The sequence below is a fragment of the Tachysurus fulvidraco genome, chromosome 2, assembly GCF_022655615.1.
Source record: "Tachysurus fulvidraco isolate hzauxx_2018 chromosome 2, HZAU_PFXX_2.0, whole genome shotgun sequence".
NCBI classification, from domain to species: Eukaryota; Metazoa; Chordata; class Actinopteri; order Siluriformes; family Bagridae; genus Tachysurus; species Tachysurus fulvidraco.
This window is the reverse complement of record NC_062519.1, coordinates 18,398,284-18,425,034: the sequence shown is the minus strand read 5'-3', so window position 1 is coordinate 18,425,034 and position 26,751 is coordinate 18,398,284. Positions and strand designations below refer to the sequence as shown.

Below are 26,751 nucleotides of genomic sequence, written 5' to 3'. Positions count from 1 at the left end.
GTCAATACATACATACACACACACACACACACACACACACACAATCTCACTCTCACACACACAAATCCAGACACACACACACACACAATTACACACAATCACACACACACACACAAACACGAGAGTCTGGACAGTATCAGGGCTTCATGGATTTATTGATGCTCCAGAATTACAAAAATCATATACTTGTAAAAATTATAGACATCTGTGTGTAAAATATTTGCTATAGAGTCACAACAGTAGAATCATAGAAAAACAACAGAATTATGGGAAAGAATCATAAAATCTTAGAAACACAGAATCACTTGGCCATAAAAAGATTCAAAATCATCTAGAAAGGAATCAAATTATAATGTAATTATATAATAGTATCATGGAACCAATTAATTATTTGGTCAAAAAAGCTTAATTTGAAATCAATAAATCGTTTGTGATCATAGAAAAGAATAATAAAATCAAACATAGTTCTAAAAAGAATCACAGAGAATATTTATCTAGAATGATAGATTCAGTTACAGTGTGCTACAGCACTGCCACAATATTAATGTGATGGGAAAAAAACTAATAGTAAGCAGTTATAGCAAAGGTCATAGAACCAAATGGTCACAGAAGAGAATCAACTCATAGTCAACAATTTAAAAAATCTTGGAATAAAAGAATCATGTGGTGATGAAAATCATCCATCATCGCCCCACTGAATCAATTCATAGAATCAAAGCATCACTTTAAAATTATTATCGCAGTAGAATAGAACCATAAGTTGTCAGAGAAAATAAGTGTTAAATCATACAGTTGATGTTCTGAGTACTGTTCCTGACGTGTGTGTGTGTGCGTGTGCGTGTGTGTGCGCGTGCACGCGCATGCACTTTCAGCTTTTGCAGAGCTCCAGACAGACATAAACGAGCTGACGAGTGATCTGGACCGGGCTGGGATCCCACACCTGGATTACCGCACCTATATCATGAGGATCCTGTTTCCGGGCATGGACGACCACCCGGTGCTCCGAGAGCTGGAGGTGAGAGACAGTGTGATGGAGTTAAATGTATAATACTAAATAACTAAATACTAATAACTAAATTAGATTATATTTTTAATATTTAATTATGTTTTATATTTAAACTTCTTTCAGATTCATTTCAATTTGGACAAAAAACAGTCGTGTTAATTAATTCACATAAAACATCATCTGTGTGTCGACATTGCCGACATGTTTGCGTGTAATCCCAGTCATGTGTGTGTGTTTGTGTCTGAGGTGGCGGGCTGTGGGCAGCAGCGTGTAGAAAAGGCTCTGAAGCAGCTGGGCCAGCTGGTGAACAATAAGACGTTTGTGCTGTCATTTATCCACACACTGGAGCTGCAGCGCTCGTTCTCCATGCGTGATCGTGGCTACGTGGCGTCACTCATCATGACTGCATTACACAACAGACTAGAGTTCATCACTGACATCCTCAAACAGCTGCTCTCTGAGCTCATCACCAAGAGCATGGAGAGCAAGAACCACCCCAAACTACTGCTGCGCCGGTAAAACACACACACACACACACACACACACACACACACACACACACACACACACACACACACACACACACACACACACTCTCTCTCTCTCTCTCTCTCTCTCTTCTGGTCACTGAATCCCAAATTCCATTCTTTGTGTGTGTGTGTGTGTGTGTGTGTGTGTGTGTGTGTGTGTAGGACGGAGTCAGTAGCAGAGAAGATGCTGACAAATTGGTTTGCCTTCTTGCTCCACAAGTTCCTGAAGGTAATTGGACACTCAGCTGTGTGTGCTGTATAAAACACAACAAAACCATATTTCTATAGCCATGTCATAAATGTTGTATAATTATTATTATTATTTTACTTGACATGAAAAGAGAACTACTGTTACTATAATTATACAGTTACATAAAGTCATTACCCTCCTAATTAATTCTGAACAAAACTGCACTGAGGTGTAAATAATGTGTTTAAATTACAGCTGTGAATCAACTGAAACTAAACAAAGTCACACAAATGTTTGTAGTTCTGGATAATCTAATTGCTTTAATCAATAAATAAATGTGTGTGTGTGTGTGTGTATACAGGAGTGTGTGAGTGAGCCGCTCTTCATGCTATACTGTGCTATAAAGCAGCAGATGGAGAAGGGGCCGATTGACGCCGTCACAGGAGAGGCTCGTTACTCGCTCAGTGAGGACAAACTCATCCGCCAACAGATTGACTACAAAACATTGGTATGTGAGTCGATACGATACTTTATATACGAAACACACACACACACACACACACACACACACACACACACACACACACACAGACACACACACAGCATACCCTTGGGCTTATAATGAGTATCAATTAGTTAATTTAACATACAAATTAAAAATAAATAGCTCAGATTCCTTCAGTGGTTTTTCACTCATTCAATCACACTGTATAATTAAAGTAATTAATGATTGCATCTAATTGTGTTTACTAAAAGTCAAAATGTAAATCAGATTACATCATTGTAACACTGCAAATAAAAGCACACAAAACACACACATATAACCCATATATTAAACTATCTGCATGTCGATTCCTAGTGATGTTACTACAGTTGTGCGTATGAATTCTTGTCTCTAGTCTCTCAGCTGCTTCCTGCCCTTTTCTCCCTCCTCTGCACCTCTCTCTCTCTCTCTCTCTCTCTCTCTCTCTCCTTCCCTCTTGTCTCAATCTCATTCTGTTTCGCCCTCCTTCTCACTTTCTCTACTGTCCTTATCTCTCTCCATCTTTGTGCCTCTCTCCCTGTTTATCTGTCGCTCCTTCTGTCTCTCTCTCCCCGTCTCTCTCTCTCTCTCTGTCTGTTTAGACGGTTTGCTGTGTGGATGGAGATCAGGAGAATGGGGGTATGGAGGTGGTGGTGAAGGTGATAAACTGTGACACCATCACACAGGTGAAGGAGAAAATCCTTGATGCCATCTATAAGAACATCCCATACTCTCAGAGGCCACGTGCAGGAGACATGGATTTGGGTACACACACATACACACTCTGTCTGTCTGTCTCTCAGCAACGTGTGTGTGTGTGTGTGTGTGTCAGACAGATGGACAGACAGATTGTCAGGCGCTATCGTTAATTTGAACAAAGGGTACCAGCCAACTTCATTTAGATTAGCGAAGCAGACTGTTCATCATCTGCTCTTCACTATAGTGTTTTTGTAAAAATCGTATTTTTTTTTAAATAAAATAAATTATTCAGCACTTTTTCTGTTCCTTTTCTGTCCTGAGAATAAATCTGAATCCTGGAGTCGACGGACAAATAAGATCAAGTCCTTGACTGAGAGCCGCTTGATTTACTCTGTTATCTAACACTAATACATGACGTTCTTTATTAATCAGCGTTCCCTTATTTACACAGACGCAGTTCTGATGTTCCACTGTATGAGAAATGTTCCAGAACACGACAGGAGATTACATTAAAGCCCAGTCCAAAGCTGTTAATGTGATTATTCAACCAAAAAAATTTATACCAATTATAGTCCATCAGACACATGTTCAGTGTACAGAAGTGACATTTGCTTCTTTAGCACGTAAACTACAAAGCTCACATCGCTAACAGATAACAGAAGTGTAAAGCTTCTAATTATTTAATTTAGTCGGGTGCAAGTGCAAAAACTCAACGTGCGTTTATTAAAGCAATCCATATATCGAGTCCAAGCAACAAACTAGAAGTATCACAAATCTTAAGGCAGGGAAAAGCATCAAGACACACACAACTGTAACTAATAAAAAAATGGACTGAACTTTGCAAAGAAATAATAAATAAGACTAAATCCAGTCTGAGCACAGTACAGAAATGTGCACTATACCAGAGGGTTCTCACGACCAGTTAAAGTAGACATGACACACAACTAACAGTAAACAAGCTCAGACCAAGCTGGAAGTCAATCAGAGTGATGCGGGTGATGTTCGGTGTCGAGGTGCTCGGCTGTCTTTATCCTGAGCGGCCAGGAGCTGATAGATTATTGATGACAGTGAATGACAAACCTACTTCAATTATTTAAAGTGGAAGTGATTGTTTTGGGATAGTGATGAATTTTGCATGTACATACTCTTCTCTCTCACTGTGTGTGTGTGTGTGTGTGTGAGTGTGTGTGTGTGAGAGAGTGTGTGAGAGAGAGAGAGAGAGTGTGTGTGTGTGTGCACGAGAGAGAGAGAGAGAGAGAGAGAGAGAGAGAGAGAGAGAGAGTAGGTCAGGCGTTCTGGAGCATGAGTGTTTTAAAATCTAGATCACAGACTCTGTGTGTGTATTCTTTAATATTAGGTTGAGTCACTTGATCACAAGTGGCAGCTTTAAATGTGTGTGTTATAGAATGGCGTCAAGGGCGCACAGCACGTGTGGTCCTACAGGACGAGGACATCACCACTAAAATCGACAACGACTGGAAACGACTGAACACACTGGTGCACTATCAGGTCATCACATTCTCACATTCTAACACGGCTAACAACAGAAGAGACGATGATGTTCACTGTTCACGATGTCCATCACAGCAGCCTATAATGGGTCGAACCTGTAAACTCATCTGCTGTTAAATTTTAATCATCTGAACATATTTAAAATATATAGATTTTTTGGTCATATAGTTTATTAATATTATTTTACATATCGGTTATTACGGTTTGCGGATGTTAATCATGTTACCCAGCACACACTGGTCAGACTATTGTTAATGGCTTCGGATGATCCGATTAGAAAACTCCCTCTGAACCTCCAGCAGTTTATAGATGTGTGTGTGTGTGTGTGTGTGTGTGTGTGTGTGTGTGTGTGTGTGTGTGTGTGTGTGTGTGTGTGTGTGTGTGTGTGTAGGTATCTGATCGTTGTGTGATGGCTCTGGTACCTAAGCAGATGTCCTCTTACAACATCTCAACGTCAGCCAGCTTCCCTCGGAGCTTCAGCCGATACGGTGAGTGTCTGATCTTTTGGACCTGCAGGAGAAACACGGGGTTAAACATAATGAATAAAATAAATAATCAACCTTAATTCTCAGGGGGCTTTAAATCACTTTCTCATTGTTTACTCCAAAGTCTAAATCCTCTCTAAAGAATCTCCTATCCCACCATCCATCATTATAAAGTTCACTATCAAGATGTTTTCCTTTGGCATCATTAATCTTGAGTAATCTGGGGAGATTGATGTGCCCTCTCCTGCATGACACACACATCCGTTTACACCATGAATTTTATTACATTTTTAGTATTTTTACTAATATTAATGTAACATTTCACATTTTAATCGATTACCATTTCACTTGCTGCATTACATCCATACACACATTTGTAAAAACATTTTCTCTTTCTGATATCCATCAAGGCCTTTAATGTAGAGCTGAAACCTTTAATATGTCCATTTCATTTCCTTCTATTTGGAAGTAGAAGAGCTTGTGAGTCTCAGAAAAAGTTCAGTACAGACCAGCTCTTTTGTTCATTGTGAGATAAGTGTGTGTATGTGTGTGTGTGAGAGTTAATGAGTGTGAAAGTGTGCCATGACCGTGCAGTGTGAATGAGACGTATCTACAGAATGACCTTGTGTGATGTGATGCTTAGTGCAGCGGAGGCAAGAGTTCAACCTGTCTAATCTGCTGATGGAATCAGAGGCTAATTTGGTAGTGAACTGCTGCTGCTGTGTGTGTGTGTGTGTGTGTGTGTGTATGTGTGTGTACAAATCCTACTGTGTGTATCATTAACCTCTTCCTTTCTGCTGGCACAGAGCCTGATGATGAGACAAGCTGCGATTCACACGTTCTATGTAAAATCAGTAATTAACAAACTGAACCTAAATTAAATGATAATTACTGAAATTTTAGGCTTCATCTGTTTATCTTTGAGATGTTAGTAAATGTTTAAGTACATAAAGATGTACATCACGTGTCAAATGGAGCAGATTTGTGATCAGCTTTCATTCTCTATTTTCCCTCAAAGCCGTGACCTTAATCTTCAGTCTCTTTAATCAGAACTCAACGATTAGCTTTACTTGTCTTCATTTATGGGCTCATATTCGTTAATTACTGCATATAATATAAAGCAGTTATTGCTGATGGTGTAAATCAGTTTGTATCCAGCTTGATAAATGAAGCCTGGTGTTTCTGTAATGAATCAGTTTATAGCTAATCTATGAGTCTTCATTCAGAATTATTCAGCTACTGAATAGATGTGAATTTAGGAGAGAAATTAATTTTACCAAACAAAAAATTATGATTTCTGTATTCTTCCTTTAAAATACTGAATAAACATTAGTGGTGTTAGAGGTCACTCTCACTCTGTCACTCTCCAAGATTCAGTCCTACGCTCTGTGTCAGCGGGCAGTCCAGAGATCTCGCGCTCCCGAGTGCCAATGATTACACCAGACCTGGAGAGCGGAGTTAAAGTTTGGCATCTGGTCAAAAACCATGAACATGGAGACCAAAAAGAAGCTGAACGTGGCAGCAAGATGGTGTCTGAGATCTATCTTACCCGCCTTCTGGCCACCAAGGTCAAACACACACACACACATACACACACACACACACACACACAGTATACTGATTCCTAATTACCAGTTATATATGTGTTTCTGCAGGGCACGTTGCAGAAGTTTGTAGATGATCTGTTCGAGACGCTCTTCAGCACGGCCAATCGTGGCAGTGCGCTCCCGCTCGCCATCAAATATATGTTCGACTTCCTGGACGAGCAGGCGGACAAACATGGCATCCACGACCCCGACGTCCGTCACACATGGAAGAGTAACTGGTGAGACCCGACAAGGGAACGCTGGGAAAAAAACAAAAATAGGATACTGGAATTAGAAACTCGGTTCATTTCTGAAAATTGTTTTCCTAAGGTCAACATATCAAATGCTGATTATTCTAACAGTTACTCATAGTAGTGGTATTAAGCCATTTCTTTCATTTTAACTTTCTTCTCATAGTCTTCCTCTGCGTTTCTGGGTGAACGTCATCAAAAACCCCCAGTTTGTGTTCGACATCCATAAGAACAACATTACGGATGCCTGTTTGTCTGTCGTGGCTCAGACCTTCATGGACTCGTGCTCAACTATGGAACATCGACTCGGCAAAGACTCGCCTTCGAACAAACTCCTCTATGCTAAAGACATCCCGCACTATAAGAGCTGGGTAGAGCGGTAAGTGTGTGTTAATATAGAAGCAGCTGACAAATTAACACTTAAAGGAAGAGAGTTAAAAGAGGAAATTCACAGCTTTAAACCTAGTAAAGAAAAGATGAAAGCCTCATAAATGACCAGTTAACGATAAACACGAGTTGTAACTGAGCAATAACCCGAGGTAGTCGTGTACAGGGACGACAGAACTAGCCCTTTAGTAGGAGAGGAGGATGTTCTGTGGCTGTGTTCTTTTCTGATCTTGTGATCTTGACTCAACCCTACGCTCTATGGTGAGCAGTCTGAACACGTCCTTTCTACAGGGGTTAGAGTGACAGCTTTGAGTGCACTTTACATAATTGGTAGCCTTGCTAATGTTGGCTAGATTTACCATTTTATCAGGATAACTGACTTGTAGTCAGAGGCTCTACAGTGTAATCATTCATAATTACTTCTATTTAAAGTTTCCTCTGCCGCTCGTTCCTTCTGAAATATAACAGCACAAAGAATCTCAAGACTGGTTTCCCCTTTACAATAAATCCTACTTGTGTGATATTAGTATCTAAAAAAAGAAATAATCTGTATTTTATGTCCAACTCCACATCCAAGAGCATTTCTTATTTATTATTGCTCACAGTATATCTCAGTGAGTTCAGTGAGCCAAGCTCAGTTGTGATTCTGTCTTGTTTGCAGGTACTATGCCGATATAAGCCGTCTACCGTCCATCAGCGATCAGGACATGAATGCCTATTTGGCCGAGCAGGCACGTCTTCATTCACACGAGTTTAACACGCTCAGTGCCTTGCACGAGATCTATGCCTACATCAGGAAGTACAGCCTGGAGGTACGGTACACTAGATCTCACTTACGTTTACTGTCACACCTCATGTGCTTAATGCTGCAAGCCCTAGTTAATAAAATGCAAATAACATTCATAATATTCATACACTTAAAGAAGGTTCTTTAAGGGTTTGTTGGATAATTAAGTGTTCTGGGCTTATCAGCATAGAAAGGCTTGTAGGGCTCCAGGTGGAACCTTCTAGAGACAGCTGATCAAATCAGATCCTTTAGATTCTGATCACTCAGACACACAATACATACTGCACATTAAGGTATGTAGAACCAGCTCCTGTCCATAAAACATCCTTATCTCATGGCCCTGTGGTCAATGAGCTCCCATGAGATCCAACTAGCTCTGATCTTTACCCAGTCCACCAACTTTGCACTAACAAAAACATTAGTACAGCACACGGACACACTGAAAACAGGATTTGGTCTCTCCTGCACTGCTGTTATGTATGTATTAAAATGTCTCATCATTTGTCCTCTCCTGCCTCCTTGTGGCTATGTGCAGATAGTGCAGTCTCTGAAGCAGGACCCATTGGCCCAGAAACAAAGACTTGCCTACAAACTGGAGCAGCTCATTGCGGATATGGACCACGAGAGCTGAACTGAAGTGAAAAAACAAACAAACAAACAAACAAAAAAGACAACAACAAAAAGGGCCACAGACTGATCAACTGAAAGAGAACTGAACTGAGGTGACAAGTCGTGGTGCCATCACCTTCCATCTCCAACATGACATTTGCTTTATATTTTCATTCAAAATCAAGAGACATTAAATACCATAAAACTAACTATCTACCTAGCTTTTTGTGCTAGAATAGTAAACATAAAACAATGTAAGAGATGTATAACTAGTTCAGATTTCCTTATTGCAGCTACTCAAGTCTACAGAACAGAGAGGAAAAGACCGATCAAGGTTATACCGTAAATATCACCATCTGCTGCGTGAAGTGGAAAGCGCCGGTTCTCAAAGGGCACCTTAAGCGAAGGACACGTTAAAATATTATAGCCTACACGTTCGAATTTCACTTTCATGTACACGTTTGCTGATGCAGAGATTTTGGGTTTACATTATGCATGACAGAAATATGCCCGTATTTATTCTCACATAAACATCTTTATTAACTTCAGTGTGTGTGACTCGTGTCTGTAACGGATATAAGCTCGAGAGCAGAACAAGTTTGTAGAGCCGCCTGAAGTCCATGACCTTCGACGAGGATTCATTTTTAATTACACCAGTAAATAAGCTCTGTTTATATGGACCAATGGTTTAGCTAGGGCCAAAGGTCATGTCTTTTAAAATACAATGAAGGCTCGAGTGTATGTAAGTGTGTGTTGTTTACACATTAAAAAAGTGAAAAACATGACTGTAATTTGTTTCTCCATCACTGTACTGATGAGCTTCCAACGTCTTTTTAACCAAACCTTCCTTTTCTAACACGTGTGATGGTCTTTTGTCCGTGCTGGTTGGTTGGTCACGCATGACACATACGATGCTTTGGAACGAACCTTATTTGTAAGATGTCAAATGGAGCTGTATTTAAAAAAAAAAGAGTATTGTTTATAATTCTGAAATATTCAAACTTGACTACTGCTGTCATAATTCACACTTATTGGTTTATTAGTTGTTCAAATGTATTTATTATTTTACATAAAACATTTTATTGTGCTGTTATGTTTTGCAGGTTCTTATTTATTTGTTCTTTGGTTTAATGTGTTGGAAGTAAAACCAGTTTTGTGAGTAAAACACAACACTTTTTGAATTTAGTAAAAATATTTGTTGTTTTTTTTGTTTTTTTTACAGCTCCATTTTTTTGTGTATTTAACCTGTAAATAGTAAACATTCCTATTTTGAAATTATTCCCTTTTTACAGTTGTAATAAATGAATAAAATGAAATAAAAGATACTAATCAGAAATGTCAACATTTAAGCTCTGATATTACTTTTGTTACCTAATAATCATTAATAATTCTATAGTAACTTTTGATTAATAACAAAAATAACAAAATCTATCCAACAGTTGCAAAATCTACTTCTATATAAATCTAGATCTAGTGTGGAAACTGTCGAGCCCTTAGACCCAAAACAGAGGTACAGGAGAAACGGGGAACGACGAGACCAGAGAAATGAAAAGAGATGAAGTTAAAAGAAAGCTATAGAGGTTCTTCTGTATGTTACTTACCATTATTTATTGTAAAGCTGTTCATTTTGGGCTCTGACATGATTCAGCTGCTGGGTGACGGAGAGCCGAAACCTGTGAAGTAGTAAAACGTTTTGGAAATTAATGCATGTTTGCCACCTGCAATAGTCACTACAGCTAAAGGTCTCACTTATAAACTAATAACTGCAAATCATTCCGTTTTTTCCACATTCAAATTGACTTAAGGAAGCGAGTGATGTCGATGTTGCTTGAAGTTTTTAATCTGTGAAAACCTCATTAAAGAACGGTACGAGTCACAATACACATAATATTATCCTGTATGATTAATTGATATCACAGGATTTAAAACAAAAATTAATAGTGTAATTAAACCAAGACAGCAGTAAAATAAGTTAAATAATCCTTTTTCCCCCCGTCACTTTTAAGGTTGCTCAGTTAATCGTCTCAAACTTAATTTGCTGGAATGATCTGAATCCTAATTCACTTTGTTGCAAACTGAGAGCAGAGAGATTTACTGAGCATTCTGATAATCACTTCCCGCTGTTCACGGTCAAATCACAAGCCATTTATATCCCTGGCATTACAATTGGCATCCAAATAAAAGTCCAGCCGTAAATATCACCAATTAACTGTCATTCCTGTCTATGACTGAGTGGTTAATAGTCTACATTATGTAGATTGAAACAGCTCTTAGATGCAATATACATCTAAGAGTTGCTTTTTAATGTTGTTGCTTAACAGACACAGAAATCTGATAAATAAAGCCCGAAGTGACTGTAGGCTATGACGTCAAAGACCGACGCATTAACACCAGGAACGCATCCATTGGCTATATTTGGCTCAATCTCACATCACACTTGGAGCCAAACTTTATGGACCCAGCTAGATGAACATTAGGGCAAAACTATTTTGGTCTTCTTGTCTCCAGCTCCTGCCAAAATTAGATTCAGTTGCACGCGGTGTCCTACTCATCTGTCCCTGTGACTAATACCTGAATTATTATGGATTATATAGCTTACCATGGTCTTATCTGTGCCTCTGCATTACATAGTCATACTGAATGTCCACAAATGTGACAGATAATCATATGCAGTTATATACAGGTAATACACAGACTTGTGTACTCAAGGGCTCTCACAATGAGAAAAGACAACCATGAGAAAGTGAGTGCCTCAGAGCAGGTTGTGTTCACCTTACTACAGTATACACACTACATCAGTCACCAATGCACTGCACATTTCTTCATTTAGGATTAATAAAGTGCATCTCACAAGAGATTGAGGGCAAGTCGTGGCCTAATGGTTAGAGAGTCTGACTCGTAATCCTAAGGTTGTGGGTTCGAGTGTCGGGCCGGCCACGAATGAGGTGCCCTTGAGCAAGCCACCGAACCCCCCAACTGCTACCCGGGCGCCGCAGCATAAATGGCTGCCCACTGCTCCGGGTGTGTGTTCACGGTGTGTGTGTGTGCACTTTGGATGGGTTAAATGTAGAGAACGAATTCTGAGTATGGTTCACCATGCTTAGACGTATGTCACGTCACATTATTATTATTATAAATATACATAAAACCTATTTATAAGGAAATCAGTGAGGTGAAAATTCAGCTTACAAACGGCAACGTATGGAAAGAACATAAAAGAAATTTTGTGCACCGGTAAGAAAAGACAAACCTTGAATATATCACACTTAGAAGATGAACTGATTATGGGGAAAATTAAGCGTAGTTCTGATTCTGATTATATAAGGAAATACCCTATATAGTATAACTAAAAAAATGCAAACGCTCGTATTAACACTACAGCATCAATCACAGACTGTCACTGCTTTAAAGGAGCTCAGTTTATAGTATGTGCTGTCATTTTCAACACATTTTTGGAAGATTTGAAGGACCTTGCGGTCAACAGAACCTGGCCACGTTTCTGGTGTTCTAATCATGTTCTTTTATCATACCCCTTTTGTTAATCACTCTGTGTATCATAAGGTGTTTCTTTTCTCAAATGTATAAAGTTTACTTACAGCACACTCCTTCAGACCCTTGAAATAATCTTCATTACCTGTAAAGGGAGGAAAGAAAAGAGTTTTCTGTGAGCACAACCTCGGTTCTGCCAAGCCAGTTGAGCATTATAGAACACATTTATGTAGGATATATGAGCAGCCACCTGTCAACACCACCCTCAGGCTCTGGAGACAGAAAAGCTGTTTGCTTTCATGCCATTTATTAATATAAATGCTTCACTTGCGAGAACCATGCAACAGTATACCAGTGGCATGTGAGCTCTCCCCCAGGGCTAATCCATGGTTTCACTCCAGGAAGTCATACGAGCCACCTCTCTTATTAGATGCTATTTGTACTGCAAATTTTATAGCCATAGTTGGAGCCATACTTAGGCGAGAGAACATACTCTCAATAAAAAAGCAACCTAATACACGCTGTTCCCTTAAAGATGATGGTTCATTTATTTTCCTTGGTTAAATTTTGACCGTATACTGAAACAGAAACATTGAGTGAAAAATAATATTAATCCTTGACCAAGGCTCAGTACATGAATTAAAAGTGACCATCTGACCGTCATACGGATTATTAATAAAAATGTCTGACTGGAAAATTCCATGACACTGAATACCAGCAGCATTTCACAGCTCCTCCATTGCCAAGTAAGTCTATCTCCATTCTAAGCTCTAAAAATGAAAAGTACAGTAGTTCATTAGATTTATTTATATTGAGCCAAATGGTTTGGATAGTTACTACAGCACTGAAATAAATGTGACATTAAAATGACAATGTAACATCAGAAATACTGTGATCAAGTCATTTACTATCATAACACCACATATTATAAACTACACAATTGATCTGTTCACAGTTTCTTTGACTATACTCAAACTTTTACCAAAACATTTTTTGACAATTTGAAAACCAGAAAAATCCTGTTAACATCATTAGGAACTGTGTCCTTTTTACAATACATAAGTAATACACTAACTGTACTATATATTGACAGACTGATGTTGGACTATTGATTATCTACTGACAGCTACAGCTATAGAATCAGCTGTACAGAAAAACAGTGGGCCTTCCTGTATACTGGTCATGTCTCTGCTGATGTTTAACGGTATTAGTTTCATTTCAAAATTGAACAAGTTATAAAACCTGATATATTTCTTTGGTTATAATAAGTTGATTAACAGTAACAAATGTGATTATTTTGGTCTGAAAACACTGATAAGTGAAGAAAAAGTAACATCAACAGATTTTAAGGTCAGATTCATCTGCTAATTCATAAATGTGAAACATGATAAATCTTTGCCTGAAAAAAATGAAATGAAAAAAATTAAAAAAATGAAGGCAAAGGCACTGACCAAGAAGAAAGAACTTAAGGAAAAGATGGTGAAAAGATAGAAACTCTAATAATGCTACTCCAAAGCCAGCTGTGCATATTTTCTATTTGAAATCGGTAATATCAATTATTTTTGTATTTATTTTATAATAATCATATGGGCTCACAGGATGAGCGCAATCTAGGAGAACGTCCTTCAAAAGCCCTTCAAGAGGCACACAAGCAGGATGGAAAGACCATCCATGAGCTAGAGAAGGCAAACAAAGACAAAGGTAAAGTGGAAAACAAGAAATCAGTAACACAGACTGCTCTTGAGGAAGCTAAGGTAACTATGTGTAGCTGCAGAAATAATTTAAAACTGGATCTGCATTATATTGTTCAACATGATGCAAGAGTACTGAGTACGCTTGAACATGAACCAACCAACCAACCCTTTCTTCAGCTCAACCAGGTAAAGTGAGACTGACAGGAAACTGGATGAGAAAGATGAGGAGATGGAACTGATGGTCCATCAATGATTTATTACACTGATGCTAATTCTCATAAATTTCTCAAAAGCTTCTAGTTATACAACTGCACATGACAATATAATACACACATACAAAAAAAAAAAAAAAACTGACACTCACACACTCTAGTGTCAATGAGATGATGTCAATGAGGGAGTTTTTCCTCACACTGTCTGGCTTGCTCATTAGCAAGAAATACAAATTGAAAATCAGATTTTAGAATTTCCAAAAAGCAAAGAATACTAAACGAGACTTGTGATGTCTTAAATTTTAACACTGAAATTGTGCACTTTTAAAGCAAAACTGATAAACCAGGCCAGGGAATGACACGTTGCACTGGATACACAATGGAGATTATTTGACAATTCCTGATTTTCACACATTCACCTCTCAGTATCTCACAGTATGAACCCCACACTCACAAATATATTCAAACAGTTTACAACTGGAGACAAATGTCTAAAGTCTCAGTGAACTTCAGGTAAGAATCGAAAACATCCCACTATAAGCACAACGACTGAGAATATGAACTGTATGCACACTTGCAAATTCAAAGCCTTCAGAAATAGTCAGTGTGAACATGTAACACAGCACCACAATTGGAGAGGTCTATTTTCCAGAACAGTTGCTTAGAAACATGAACGATTTTTGCTAACACAAAATAAAAATGTCATGCAAGACAATAAAAGTTCCTTCTCTCTCAGGAGACCTGGCATGTGCTGTCACTTTATTTTCTATTAAATAATTACATCAGAATTATGAATATATTGATTGTAAACGCCAACATGTGTAAACTGTCTGGAACTGGGACTAAGATTGATGCGTTTTTTTAATGTAACATGAATTTATGTTCATTTATCCAAAAACGCCGTACTTAAGGATTTGCATCAACTTAAATAATAATAACTTTCACATTTTAATACTTAATTAAAATAAACAAGGAGACACTTCCAAAATTACAGCAGCTATGTCTCATGTTTAATCTCATTACACTTATAAACATTAATATACTGCACTACAACATCTCTGAGGCCAAAACCAGACAGCTAGCTTGTTCCTATATTTGCATTTAATCGTAATAGAAACATTCTAATTGTAATAATTCAGATTCAGTATTTCATTTTGACAAATCAAAACTTATTACTTCTAAATTTCACTTGCTTGTAAAATTGCCAAAACATATTATCTTTCTTATGGTCAGCTACTAGTAATCAATCTTAGACTAAAATTTGTTCCATTTTAATTTGATACTCTGCTGGCACTTAAAGAGCGCTAAATGTTAGATCCAGTAAATGTTATCATGTATCCAAGTCATGTCAGTATCTGCAGTATCTTTAGATGAATGTCATGCATCTCAAGAGATTTTATCATAAATAATTATTATAAAAAATGACAATGTGCTATTCAATTCCATTTTATTTGGGTCAATGCTTCCCATCTCTTCACGCAAATGAAATTGTATGTATTTTCAGAATATCTGAAACTCAACACCAGTGGGAACAGAGTTTTTCCTCCACATCCGATTTCATTTGAGTGAAGAGACAGGAAGCACTAAAAAAATAATTCATAAACTCCATTAAACTTTTAAATTTGATTAATTTAAAAGTAGTATAAATATGTTTTTAAAGGATATTTAGAGGATACTCAATAGACAATGTGTCTGAATATTTACACAAATTTGAATAGGCATAACTGAATAACTTTGCATAAGAAATGCTTAGATGTTAATAGAAGAAATTGTTAATAGAAGAAATAAGAAATGCTTAGATGATAATTTAATGTATATAGTAAAAAAAAAGATCTTATAAGGAAGATTAGAAGGAATCTTTCTAAGAAACACCAGCACTTGCCATCAAGACAAGTCCTTAATAGTGTTATATATAACACAAACATACATTATATTAAGTAATGCTATGTAGCCATATATAGCTAGACAATTCTGCTGAGTGAACGGTAATGCTGCTATATAACCGGCAACGCCAAGGACTGAAGGAACCTGAAGCACCCTGCCTCGGTGAGAAAATATCCAGCTCAGTGCTGGTGTCTCATGTTTGAGAATTATATTTGTATAATGTTGGATTTCTAAGATGCTGAATTTGATCGTGTTTACAAATGTATGTCTAAACTCATCTTTACTTTTTCTTCCAGTGTTCACAATTTGCCAGCCAAGTTCTCCTCTTGTTATCAAATAAGGTACAATGCTAATTGTGTATGTATGAACTTTAAAACATGTTAAATGTGGATTTGTTTACCCTGTCTATACCGACCATATCCAAACAGCCAGGCTGTCATTAATTAATTAATTAAATTAAATTAAATTTAATTAAAATTAAATTTGTGAATTTTTCTAAAACATCAAAAATTGAAATACAATTAAATAAATAATCAAACAAACACACACACACACACACATAAATAAATAAGCAAATTTTTAAATAAATAAATAGTAATTTGTTGTTGACCCCAACATAAACTTACCAACAGGTATGTACATATTTGACATAAAAAATTGTTATTGTTATAAAACAATTATGTGGCTTCATTCTAAGTAATAAAATAAGGCATGTCCATGTTAATTAACTCCACAGTAACACACCACCATGGGAGATGGGGAAATGGAGTGTTTCGGCCCAGCGGCCATCTACCTCCGGAAGCCGGAAAAGGAAAGGATTGAGGCTCAGAACAAACCTTTTGAAGCCAAAACAGCATACTTTGTGGTCGATGCAGCTGAGATGTACCTCAAAGGTACCTTGAAAAGTAAAGAGGGTGGCAAAGCCACTGTCGAAACCTATTGTGGAAAAGTGAGTGAAAAAATAACTAACACATCTATTAGTATAGAAAAATTCCCAACATGACAAAGCATTATAATGTGTTCTATCACTGCTGTTTTACAGACCGTCACAGTTAAGGAAGATGAAATCTTTCCAATGAATCCTCCAAAGTATGACAAAATTGAGGACATGGCCATGATGACCCATCTCAATGAACCTGCTGTGCTATTTAACCTCAAAGAGCGTTATGCAGCATGGATGATCTATGTAAGAATCACCTAGAATATAAAAATCATAAGAGAGAGAGTGTGCTGAATGAATAAATAATGAAAAAAAAACATTTTAATTTAATTTGACTCTCCTTTAGACCTACTCTGGGTTGTTCTGCGTTACTGTGAACCCGTACAAGTGGCTCCCAGTGTATGATGAAAAAGTTGTTTCTGGATACAGAGGAAAGAAGAGGATTGAAGCCCCACCTCACATCTTCTCCATCTCTGATAATGCCTATCAGTTCATGCTCACTGGTATGACACTGCTCATATTTCTTTCTGCACCTGTATGAATAGTCGTACACCAAAAAACTGAATACAAAATGTATAATAAAATGTTTTACACCTTTAGATCGTGAGAACCAGTCAGTCCTGATTACGTAAGTTAAAATCTTGAATTTAAATTCTGCAAGATTGATACGAAGACTAATACTCGTATTGAAAGATAATTTACAATGTGTTCATCTGTTCCACTCCCAGTGGAGAATCTGGTGCAGGAAAGACTGTAAACACAAAACGTGTCATTCAGTACTTTGCAATGGTTGGCATGACTGGAAAAAAGTCAGAGCCTGTTGCTGGCAAAATGCAGGTAAATAGATATGTAAAGTATGTACTGATTTATAAGAGAATCAGACCTCAGACTTCTCAATAAAATACCTGCCATCCTCACTAGGGGTCGCTGGAAGACCAAATTGTTGCAGCAAACCCCTTGCTGGAGGCTTATGGTAATGCCAAGACCGTGAGAAATGACAACTCCTCTCGTTTTGTAAGTAGAAGCATATATAAACTACATGGAGGAAAAATCACACATGAACACACATATGAAAAATCACACACACACACACACACACACACACACACACACACACACACACACACACACACACACACACACACACACACACACACACACACACACACACACAAACAAACTCATGTGTTTTTTGTTAAATGTACAGGGTAAATTCATCAGAATTCACTTTGGCCAAACTGGCAAGCTGGCCTCAGCTGATATTGAAACATGTAAGTATTAGCATCCTGAATATGTATGAAATGAGGCTGAAATAACATGGCAAAGAAAGTGTTAGTTACCTTACTACTATCTGACGTGATTACACATTTAAGGGTTTATATAATAAATGTGAAACACTGCTTAACATAATAACTTTTTTAACAGATCTGCTGGAAAAGTCAAGAGTCACTTTCCAGCTATCTGCTGAAAGAAGCTACCACATTTTCTATCAGCTCATGACTGGACACAAACCAGAGCTGCTTGGTAGGAAATCTATGTAGACAATGTTTTCCAAGATACTATTGAATTAGTTTGAAGAACAAATTTGCATGTAAAACATTACATTTTACAGAGGCCCTGCTCATCACCACCAACCCCTATGATTACCCTATGGTCAGTATGGGTGAAATCACTGTCAAGAGCATCAATGATGTGGAGGAGTTCATTGCCACAGATGTAAGAAGAAATTAATTAATTGTTCTAATTTCACAAGAGTAATGTTTTTTTGGCTAATCTGTACTTGTCATCATACAGACGGCCATTGACATCCTTGGTTTCAGCGCTGATGAGAAATTTAACATCTTCAAGCTGACTGGTGCTGTGATGCATCATGGTAACATGAAGTTCAAGCAGAAGCAGAGGGAGGAGCAGGCTGAACCTGATGGCACTGAGGGTACATATAACATTACCCAGATGTCCCTAGTCTGTCAATATATAAAGTACTGTATGTATAACATTCCTAATTATCAAGACAATCTTTTTCACTTTTAATCAGTCGCTGATAAAATCGCCTACCTTCTGGGCCTGAACTCAGCTGACATGCTGAAAGCTTTGTGCTACCCCAGAGTGAAAGTCGGAAATGAGTTTGTGACCAAAGGCCAGACTGTTCCTCAGGTAGTGTGTCATTATTCAGCATGAAAAGACAGAATAAAGATTTAAGTTATGACCAAATGACTAAACCTCCATGTATAATATTTTTAGGTTTACAATAACACAATGGCCCTCTGCAAGTCCATCTATGAGAAAATGTTCTTGTGGATGGTCATTCGTATCAATGAGATGCTGGACACAAAGCAACAAAGACAGTCCTTCATTGGTGTGCTGGACATCGCTGGATTTGAGATCTTTGATGTAAATAAGTGTTATTCTTTATGATGCATGTTCTACAGTTGTTGTTTTTTGTTGCAATAATGCAATAGTGTTTAACATACTGATTTACTACATTAGTTCAACAGCTTGGAGCAGCTCTGCATTAACTTCACAAATGAGAAACTGCAACAGTTTTTTAACCACCACATGTTCGTGCTGGAACAAGAGGAGTACAAGAAAGAAGGCATTGAGTGGGAGTTCATTGACTTTGGTATGGACTTGGCTTCCTGCATTGAGCTTATTGAGAAGGTAAATTATTTCAGTGAGGTACATTAAAAACAAATGCTAACTATCCAATCTGTCATACTTGTCATCTGAATACGTAACAAAAATAAATGTTGCCAACAGCCAATGGGTATCTTCTCCATTCTCGAAGAGGAGTGCATGTTCCCCAAGGCTACAGACACCTCTTTTAAGAACAAACTGCATGACCAGCACCTTGGCAAATGCAATGCCTTCCAAAAGCCAAAGCCTGCCAAAGGCAAATCTGAGGCCCACTTCTCCCTGGTGCACTATGCCGGCACTGTGGACTACAACATTTCTGGCTGGTTGGACAAGAACAAGGATCCACTGAACGACTCTGTTGTGCAGCTGTACCAGAAGTCTTCAAACAAACTGCTGTCCTTCCTGTATGCTGGTCATGCTGCTGGTGATGGTAAGTTTAATAGCTGATATATTTTAAAAGTTTTCTCTATTAACTTTTATTTAGTTTAAGAGATGGTAGGCCCAGTCAAGCAGTGCTGGTAGCAGGTGCAAGATGCAGTGTGAGGGGTGATAAGAGATTTAAATATATAAAGCAAAAGAATGCAATCAATTAACTGCAACTCTGTAATGTGTAACTCTGTGACACAATCAACCTAAAACACTCCTATAACTCTGTTACACATTACACTGTAACTCTGTAATGTGCAGCTGATGCTAGTGGTGGCGGTGGAAAGAAAGGTGGCAAGAAGAAGGGTGGTTCCTTCCAGACAGTGTCTGCTCTTTTTAGGGTAAGTACCCCAGCTAATTGGTTGTGATTACACAGCGTGTAAATTATGTATTAACATGTTTGTCATGTGGGACTTCTACAGGAGAACTTGGGCAAGCTGATGACCAACTTGAGGAGCACTCATCCTCACTTTGTGCGTTGCTTGATTCCCAATGAGTCTAAGACACCTGGTGGGTATCCTTACTTTGTAAATTTTTAAGTAATAAATAAATTACTAATCTTACTTATGTCTTTGACTGTAAAACCTGGTACTAATATTGTACCATGACATTGGACATGATAGGTCTGATGGAGAATTTCCTGGTCATCCACCAGTTGAGGTGTAATGGTGTGCTAGAGGGTATCAGAATCTGTAGAAAGGGATTCCCCAGCAGGATCCTCTATGGTGACTTCAAGCAGAGGTGATTGGAATTACAAAAAATATTTATATTAATGGTAGAACAACTGAATATAACTTTTGTTTATATACATTTTCGTGGAAGAAATGAAAATGTGGGTACATTATGCATTTCGAAAAACTTTCAGATACAAAGTCTTGAATGCCAGTGTCATCCCAGAGGGACAGTTCATTGACAACAAGAAAGCTTCAGAGAAACTCTTAGGCTCTATTGATGTGGATCATACACAGTACAAGTTTGGACACACCAAGGTGTGTAGTTTTGTAAGAACTAATGAATTAATTTTGGTAATGAAATGACTTTTGAACCAAAAAAATGCAACTCAACATTGCAATGCAAATTAACATTTAAATTATACAAGACCTAGTACAAATTATAACAGATCAATTATAAAGGTCATTAGCCATAAACATTGCTGTATTTTCTCTGATATATTTTTTCATTCTTCCTGATAATTCAGGTGTTCTTCAAAGCCGGTCTGTTGGGTACTCTTGAGGAGATGCGAGATGAAAAACTCGCAAGTCTGGTGACCATGACTCAGGCTTTGTGTCGTGGCTACCTCATGAGGAGGGAGTTTGTCAAGATGATGGAGAGGAGGTATATACAGTTTTATTAAAATGATTTTTGCATTCACATTAATAAAGACACACTTTATAAAAATGACATTGAACTCAAATTCCAGGGAATCCATCTATTCCATCCAATACAACATCCGCTCATTCATGAACGTGAAACACTGGCCATGGATGAAGCTCTACTTCAAGATCAAGCCTCTTCTCAAGACCGCAGAGACTGAGAAGGAAATGGCTGCAATGAAGGAGAACTATGAGAAAATGAAGGAGGATTTGACAAAGGCACTCGCCAAGAAAAAGGATCTTGAGGAGAAAATGGTGTCTCTGCTACAGGAGAAAAATGACCTGCAACTTCAAGTTGCTTCTGTAAGTATTTTGAACAGTTTTGGTCAATTAAAAAATAAATACATAGATAAATAAATAAACAGATATATGAATTAAATCATTAAATTAATTAAAATAACAGGAAAGCGAGAGCCTTTCAGACGCAGAGGAAAGGTGTGAGGGGCTTATCAAGAGCAAGATCCAACTTGAAGCCAAGCTTAAAGAGACAAATGAGAGACTGGAGGACGAGGAGGAAATCAATGCCGAGTTGACTGCCAAGAAGAGGAAACTGGAGGATGAGTGCTCTGAGCTGAAGAAGGACATTGATGACCTAGAGCTCACCTTGGCCAAAGTGGAAAAGGAGAAACATGCCACTGAAAACAAGGTTGAATTTAATTAAAGGAAGAAATGTTAGTTTTATGATAAGCATTTAAACAGACAACTTATTATTATAATGCTCTTTCACAGGTCAAGAACCTCACTGAGGAAATGGCCTCTCAGGATGAGAGCATTGCAAAGCTCACTAAGGAGAAGAAAGCCCTCCAAGAGGCACACCAGCAGACTCTGGATGATCTGCAGGCAGAAGAAGACAAAGTCAACACTCTGACCAAATCAAAGACCAAGCTTGAGCAACAAGTCGATGATGTAAGACTTGAATAGTTTATTTATGAATATATACAAATATTGAATAAGTTTGTTATAGATTAATGTGTTAAAATGTAACATTCCCACATACATAGCTTGAGGGTTCGCTTGAACAAGAAAAGAAACTCCGTATGGACCTTGAGAGAGCCAAGAGAAAGCTTGAGGGTGACTTAAAACTGGCCCAAGAGTCCATAATGGACCTTGAGAATGACAAGCAGCAGTCTGAAGAGAAGATCAAAAAGTAAGCGTGTCTAAAGAAATAATACAGAAACAAACACAAAATGCTTGATAAAATATTTGGATCATGCTTTCTCATCCATGTTTTAACAAAATAGGAAGGACTTTGAAATAAGTCAACTTCTGAGCAAGATTGAAGATGAACAGTCACTGGGTGCTCAACTTCAAAAGAAGATCAAGGAGCTCCAGGTAATAATGAGATTTATACATATTTAGAGTAACCTGTGCAGGCAAGGCCATTCATTCAGACAAGAATAACATTTTGTCATCTTAGGCACGAATTGAAGAGCTGGAGGAGGAAATTGAGGCTGAGCGTGCAGCTCGGGCTAAAGTTGAGAAGCAGAGAGCTGATCTCTCCAGGGAACTTGAGGAGATCAGTGAGAGGCTCGAGGAAGCTGGAGGTGCCACTGCTGCTCAGATTGAGATGAACAAGAAGCGCGAGGCCGAGTTCCAGAAACTACGCCGTGATCTGGAAGAGTCCACTCTGCAGCATGAAGCCACAGCTGCTGCCCTCCGCAAGAAACAAGCTGACAGTGTTGCAGAGCTTGGAGAACAGATCGACAACCTTCAGCGTGTCAAGCAGAAGCTGGAGAAGGAAAAGAGTGAATACAAAATGGAGATAGATGACCTTTCAAGTAACATGGAGGCTGTGGCAAAATCAAAGGTATTTTACTTCTAGCAGCCAAAGTATTAGATAAAGTGCACTGATACAAAGTACTACAAAACATTTCCCCCATTATTCTTCAGGCTAACCTAGAAAAGATGTGCCGCACCCTTGAGGACCAACTGAGTGAACTCAAGACCAAGAACGATGAGAATGTTCGCCAACTGAACGACATTAACACACAGAAAGCAAGACTTCAGACTGAAAATGGTGATTATTTTAAATCTGTATTGAAAATCAGTCAAATTATTGATGTTTATCCCAAACCTAACGTGACTGTTTTTGGTGACAGGGGAACTTAGCCGTCAAATGGAAGAGAAAGATGCACTTGTTTCCCAGCTCACAAGAGGAAAACAAGCTTACACTCAGCAGATTGAAGAACTCAAGAGAATCACTGAGGAGGAAGTGAAGGTAAATAAAAAAATAACAAATGAAACAAATCTGTTAACTCTGTTATTGTCCACATGGTAGTGAGCTTAGAACAATCAGAATGAATGATCAAACTTGCAAACTGATAATAAAACGTTACTATTAGGCCAAGAATGCCCTGGCTCATGCTGTCCAATCAGCCCGTCATGACTGTGATCTGCTCAGAGAGCAGTTTGAGGAAGAACAGGAAGCCAAGGCTGAGCTTCAGCGTGGAATGTCTAAGGCCAACAGTGAAGTGGCTCAGTGGAGAACCAAATACGAGACAGATGCCATTCAACGTACAGAGGAGCTTGAGGAGTCCAAGTAAAATCACAAAAACACACAATGGCAAACAGCTGTGATTGAAAGAAAAAAAATTTCACATCATAACTAAATTTGCAAAATATTACTGATTCACCTCTCTATAGGAAAAAGCTTGCTCAGCGTCTACAAGAGGCAGAGGAATCCATTGAAGCTGTTAACTCAAAGTGTGCTTCTCTGGAGAAGACCAAGCAGAGACTGCAGGGTGAGGTGGAGGACCTCATGCTCGACGTTGAGAGAGCCAATTCCCTGGCCGCCAGTCTTGACAAAAAGCAGAGGAACTTTGATAAGGTCTAGCATCTATCACCTGAAAGTGGTGCCCTAAGCAATGTGACATACAGTTATCATAACATAACTGTCTTTCACACTTTCAGGTCTTGGCAGAATGGAAACAGAAGTATGAAGAAGGACAGGCTGAACTGGAAGGAGCTCAGAAAGAGGCTCGCTCTCTCAGCACTGAGCTGTTTAAGATGAAGAACTCATATGAGGAAACGCTTGACCATCTGGAGACACTCAAACGGGAAAATAAGAATCTCCAGCGTATGTTAAAAGGAAATTCACATGTAAATCTGGTGTACCCTTAAATGTAAACAAACAAAAATTGTCTCTTTTCTGTAGAGGAGATCTCTGACCTGACTGAACAGATTGGAGAGACTGGAAAGACCATTCATGAGCTAGAGAAGGCAAAGAAGACAGTGGAAACTGAAAAGTCAGAAATCCAGACTGCTCTTGAAGAAGCTGAGGTAACTTTCCATAATTACAACTAGTTAAAACAAAGTTAAACTGGATCTGGATTATAATAATCAACATTCAACATATTTTTCAAGGGTACACTTGAACATGAAGAGTCCAAGATCCTTCGTGTCCAGCTTGAGCTCAACCAGGTTAAAAGCGAAATTGACAGGAAACTGTCTGAGAAGGATGAGGAGATGGAGCAGATTAAGAGAAACAGCCAGAGGGTGATCGAGTCCATGCAGACCACTCTTGACTCTGAGGTTAGGAGCAGGAATGATGCTTTGAGAGTCAAGAAGAAGATGGAGGGAGATCTTAATGAAATGGAAATTCAACTCAGCCATGCCAACCGCCAGGCTGCTGAGGCCCAAAAACAGCTCAGGAATGTCCAAGGACAGCTCAAGGTCTACCATAACTTTTAAACATGTATTAAATAAAGGTTTACAATTGTTTCCCATGATAGTTCTACTCAAAGAGATACCCGTTTTCACACTAGGATGCCCAACTGCACCTTGATGATGCTGTCAGAGGACAGGAAGACATGAAGGAGCAAGTGGCCATGGTAGAGCGCAGGAATAACCTGATGCTGGCAGAGATTGAGGAACTGAGAGCTGCACTGGAGCAGACCGAAAGAGGCCGCAAAGTGGCTGAACAGGAGCTGGTTGATGCAAGTGAACGTGTGTCACTGCTGCACTCTCAAGTATGACTAGCTATTTTGGCCAATGCCCCTAGATTTATCTTTGACATTTTGTAACAAAATGATGTAATGGCAACTTGTTACCCCCCTTTTGAAAGAATACCAGTTTGATCAACACCAAGAAGAAGCTCGAGGCTGATCTGGTGCAGGTCCAAAGTGAGGTGGATGACACCATCCAGGAGGCCAGAAATGCTGAAGAAAAGGCCAAGAAAGCCATCACAGACGTGAGTGTTTAATTCAGTTGAAATTGTACCACTGTGAATAACAGTTAACCAAAAAACTAAATTCTGGACATGGGAAACAGGCTGCCATGATGGCTGAAGAGCTGAAGAAAGAGCAGGACACCAGTGCACATCTGGAGAGGATGAAGAAAAACCTTGAGGTTACCGTCAAGGATCTGCAGCATCGTTTGGATGAAGCTGAAAACCTTGCCATGAAGGGTGGAAAGAAGCAGCTCCAGAAACTGGAATCTAGGGTTTGTTGCTGTTTTTGAAATTTTTTGCAAATTTTTTAACTATAAGGGTCTTCTACAAATGAAATATCTCTTTTAGGTGCGTGAACTGGAGACTGAGGTTGAATCTGAGCAGAGACGTAGTGCTGAATCCGTTAAAGGAGTCCGTAAATATGAGAGAAGAGTGAAGGAACTCACCTACCAGGTACAAAGAATACTTGACAATATGTAGTCCAAAAATTTAACCCAAGAAAAACCTATTTAAATGTCAACTATTGCAGACTGAGGAGGATAAGAAGAATGTCAACAGACTGCAGGACCTTGTGGACAAACTGCAGCTGAAAGTGAAGGCCTACAAAAGACAGGCTGAGGAAGCTGTAAGTTTGCCACTATGCACTGATATGCATGCTGATATTGTACTTAAAACAACAACACTGAAGTGGATGATGATGTTGATCACAGGAGGAGCAGGCCAACACTCACATGTCCAGGCTCAGGAAAGTGCAGCACGAGATGGAGGAGGCTCAAGAACGTGCTGACATTGCCGAGTCCCAGGTCAACAAGCTGAGAGTCAAGAGCAGAGATGCTGGAAAGGTATTTCATTAGATCATTCAAATATAATTTTCAAATGATATCATTCTGTATACTTAAAAGCCTAGACGGAAGCATACAAAATATTTAATAACCATATACTAATTACTACATTTTTTAAATAGACATTTAACTCATGTTCACTTATTTTTAGGTCAAAGAGGTGGCTGAATAAAGGGTGAAGAGAAGACAAAACAATCATATAATATGCAGTTGTTTTTGTCTTTGACTAAACTATAGGTTCAATAAACTCTGTACAAATGATGAACTTTGGAGTTAGATTCTTTTTTAGTTCCTGCAGTAATTCATTGAAATACTCGAAATAGAGCACTGCAAAAATCTTAAAACACAGACGTCTACATAATATAAAGAAATTCTGTTATATGACTGCACTGTTCCTAAACTGCATACTGCTCTCTCTAAGAAATGAATTTATAAAAATATATAAAGAATTTTTGGAAAAGTTTCCAAAGTATTGAACAGGAGTAGATTATTCCATAATCTCAGGTACAGCGCCATCTGGAGGA

At 38.5% G+C, this 26,751-nt stretch overlaps 2 protein-coding genes and 1 long non-coding RNA gene across 13 annotated transcripts in view; 2 read left to right on the top strand and 1 right to left on the bottom strand.

The window, feature by feature from the left end:
* LOC113637026 (plexin-A2-like) overlaps positions 1-9,347 on the top strand; it is a 59,182-nt gene extending 49,835 nt beyond the window's left edge. For 2 of the 3 annotated variants that reach the window (XM_047810483.1, XM_047810482.1), the window contains exons 22-33: positions 873-1,015; positions 1,253-1,521; positions 1,699-1,765; positions 2,088-2,234; positions 2,852-3,014; positions 4,354-4,457; positions 4,852-4,948; positions 6,317-6,513; positions 6,601-6,770; positions 6,949-7,161; positions 7,831-7,981; positions 8,492-9,347. In XM_047810483.1, the coding sequence (XP_047666439.1) occupies positions 873-1,015; positions 1,253-1,521; positions 1,699-1,765; positions 2,088-2,234; positions 2,852-3,014; positions 4,354-4,457; positions 4,852-4,948; positions 6,317-6,513; positions 6,601-6,770; positions 6,949-7,161; positions 7,831-7,981; positions 8,492-8,587 (1,817 nt within the window). In that variant the 3' untranslated portion in view covers positions 8,588-9,347. The remainder of the gene's footprint in view (positions 1-872; positions 1,016-1,252; positions 1,522-1,698; positions 1,766-2,087; positions 2,235-2,851; positions 3,015-4,353; positions 4,458-4,851; positions 4,949-6,316; positions 6,514-6,600; positions 6,771-6,948; positions 7,162-7,830; positions 7,982-8,491) is intronic. The other variant, XR_007140015.1, reaches the window with a different exon arrangement.
* Positions 137-26,751, bottom strand: part of LOC113637029 — a 126,574-nt gene continuing 99,959 nt past the window's right edge. For 5 of the 9 annotated variants that reach the window (XR_007140018.1, XR_007140016.1, XR_007140019.1 and 2 more), the window contains 5 exons: positions 12,162-12,199; positions 10,167-10,238; positions 6,578-6,791; positions 4,883-4,970; positions 137-1,009 (listed from right to left, as the gene is read on the bottom strand). This is a non-coding gene — a long non-coding RNA (uncharacterized LOC113637029). Of the gene's footprint in view, positions 1,010-4,882; positions 4,971-6,300; positions 6,391-6,577; positions 6,792-10,166; positions 10,239-12,161; positions 12,200-13,650; positions 16,781-16,888; positions 17,042-17,136; positions 17,318-17,486; positions 17,629-17,689; positions 17,820-26,751 lie in introns of those variants that run through there. The other 4 variants (XR_007140023.1, XR_007140024.1, XR_007140020.1 and 1 more) reach the window with 4 other exon arrangements.
* Positions 16,593-26,492, top strand: LOC113637028 (myosin heavy chain, fast skeletal muscle-like). The gene is made up of 39 exons (XM_047810479.1): positions 16,593-16,793; positions 16,887-17,030; positions 17,131-17,287; positions 17,385-17,412; positions 17,513-17,621; positions 17,706-17,798; positions 17,992-18,055; positions 18,210-18,308; positions 18,397-18,500; positions 18,579-18,717; positions 18,820-18,938; positions 19,026-19,175; positions 19,272-19,442; positions 19,542-19,848; positions 20,106-20,185; positions 20,267-20,354; positions 20,468-20,585; positions 20,710-20,833; positions 21,043-21,179; positions 21,265-21,520; positions 21,621-21,863; positions 21,947-22,123; positions 22,219-22,364; positions 22,459-22,549; positions 22,635-23,024; positions 23,108-23,234; positions 23,317-23,435; positions 23,560-23,756; positions 23,861-24,044; positions 24,128-24,293; positions 24,372-24,496; positions 24,581-24,889; positions 24,982-25,185; positions 25,281-25,406; positions 25,487-25,657; positions 25,734-25,838; positions 25,915-26,010; positions 26,096-26,227; positions 26,379-26,492. The coding sequence occupies exons 1-39, from the start codon at positions 16,593-16,595 to the stop codon at positions 26,397-26,399; spliced, it is 5,817 nt and encodes a 1,938-aa protein (XP_047666435.1). The 3' UTR covers positions 26,400-26,492.

Excerpts from the sequence above, each read along its gene's own strand:
- LOC113637028 (XM_047810479.1), top strand. The coding sequence starts at position 16,593 with ATGGGAGATGGGGAAATGGAGTGTTTCGGCCCAGCGGCCATCTACCTC. Across the intron at positions 23,025-23,107 it reads AGGCTGTGGCAAAATCAAAG|GCTAACCTAGAAAAGATGTG; the intron begins GTATTTTACTTC and ends ATTATTCTTCAG. Across the intron at positions 24,294-24,371 it reads GGAAAATAAGAATCTCCAGC|AGGAGATCTCTGACCTGACT; the intron begins GTATGTTAAAAG and ends TCTTTTCTGTAG.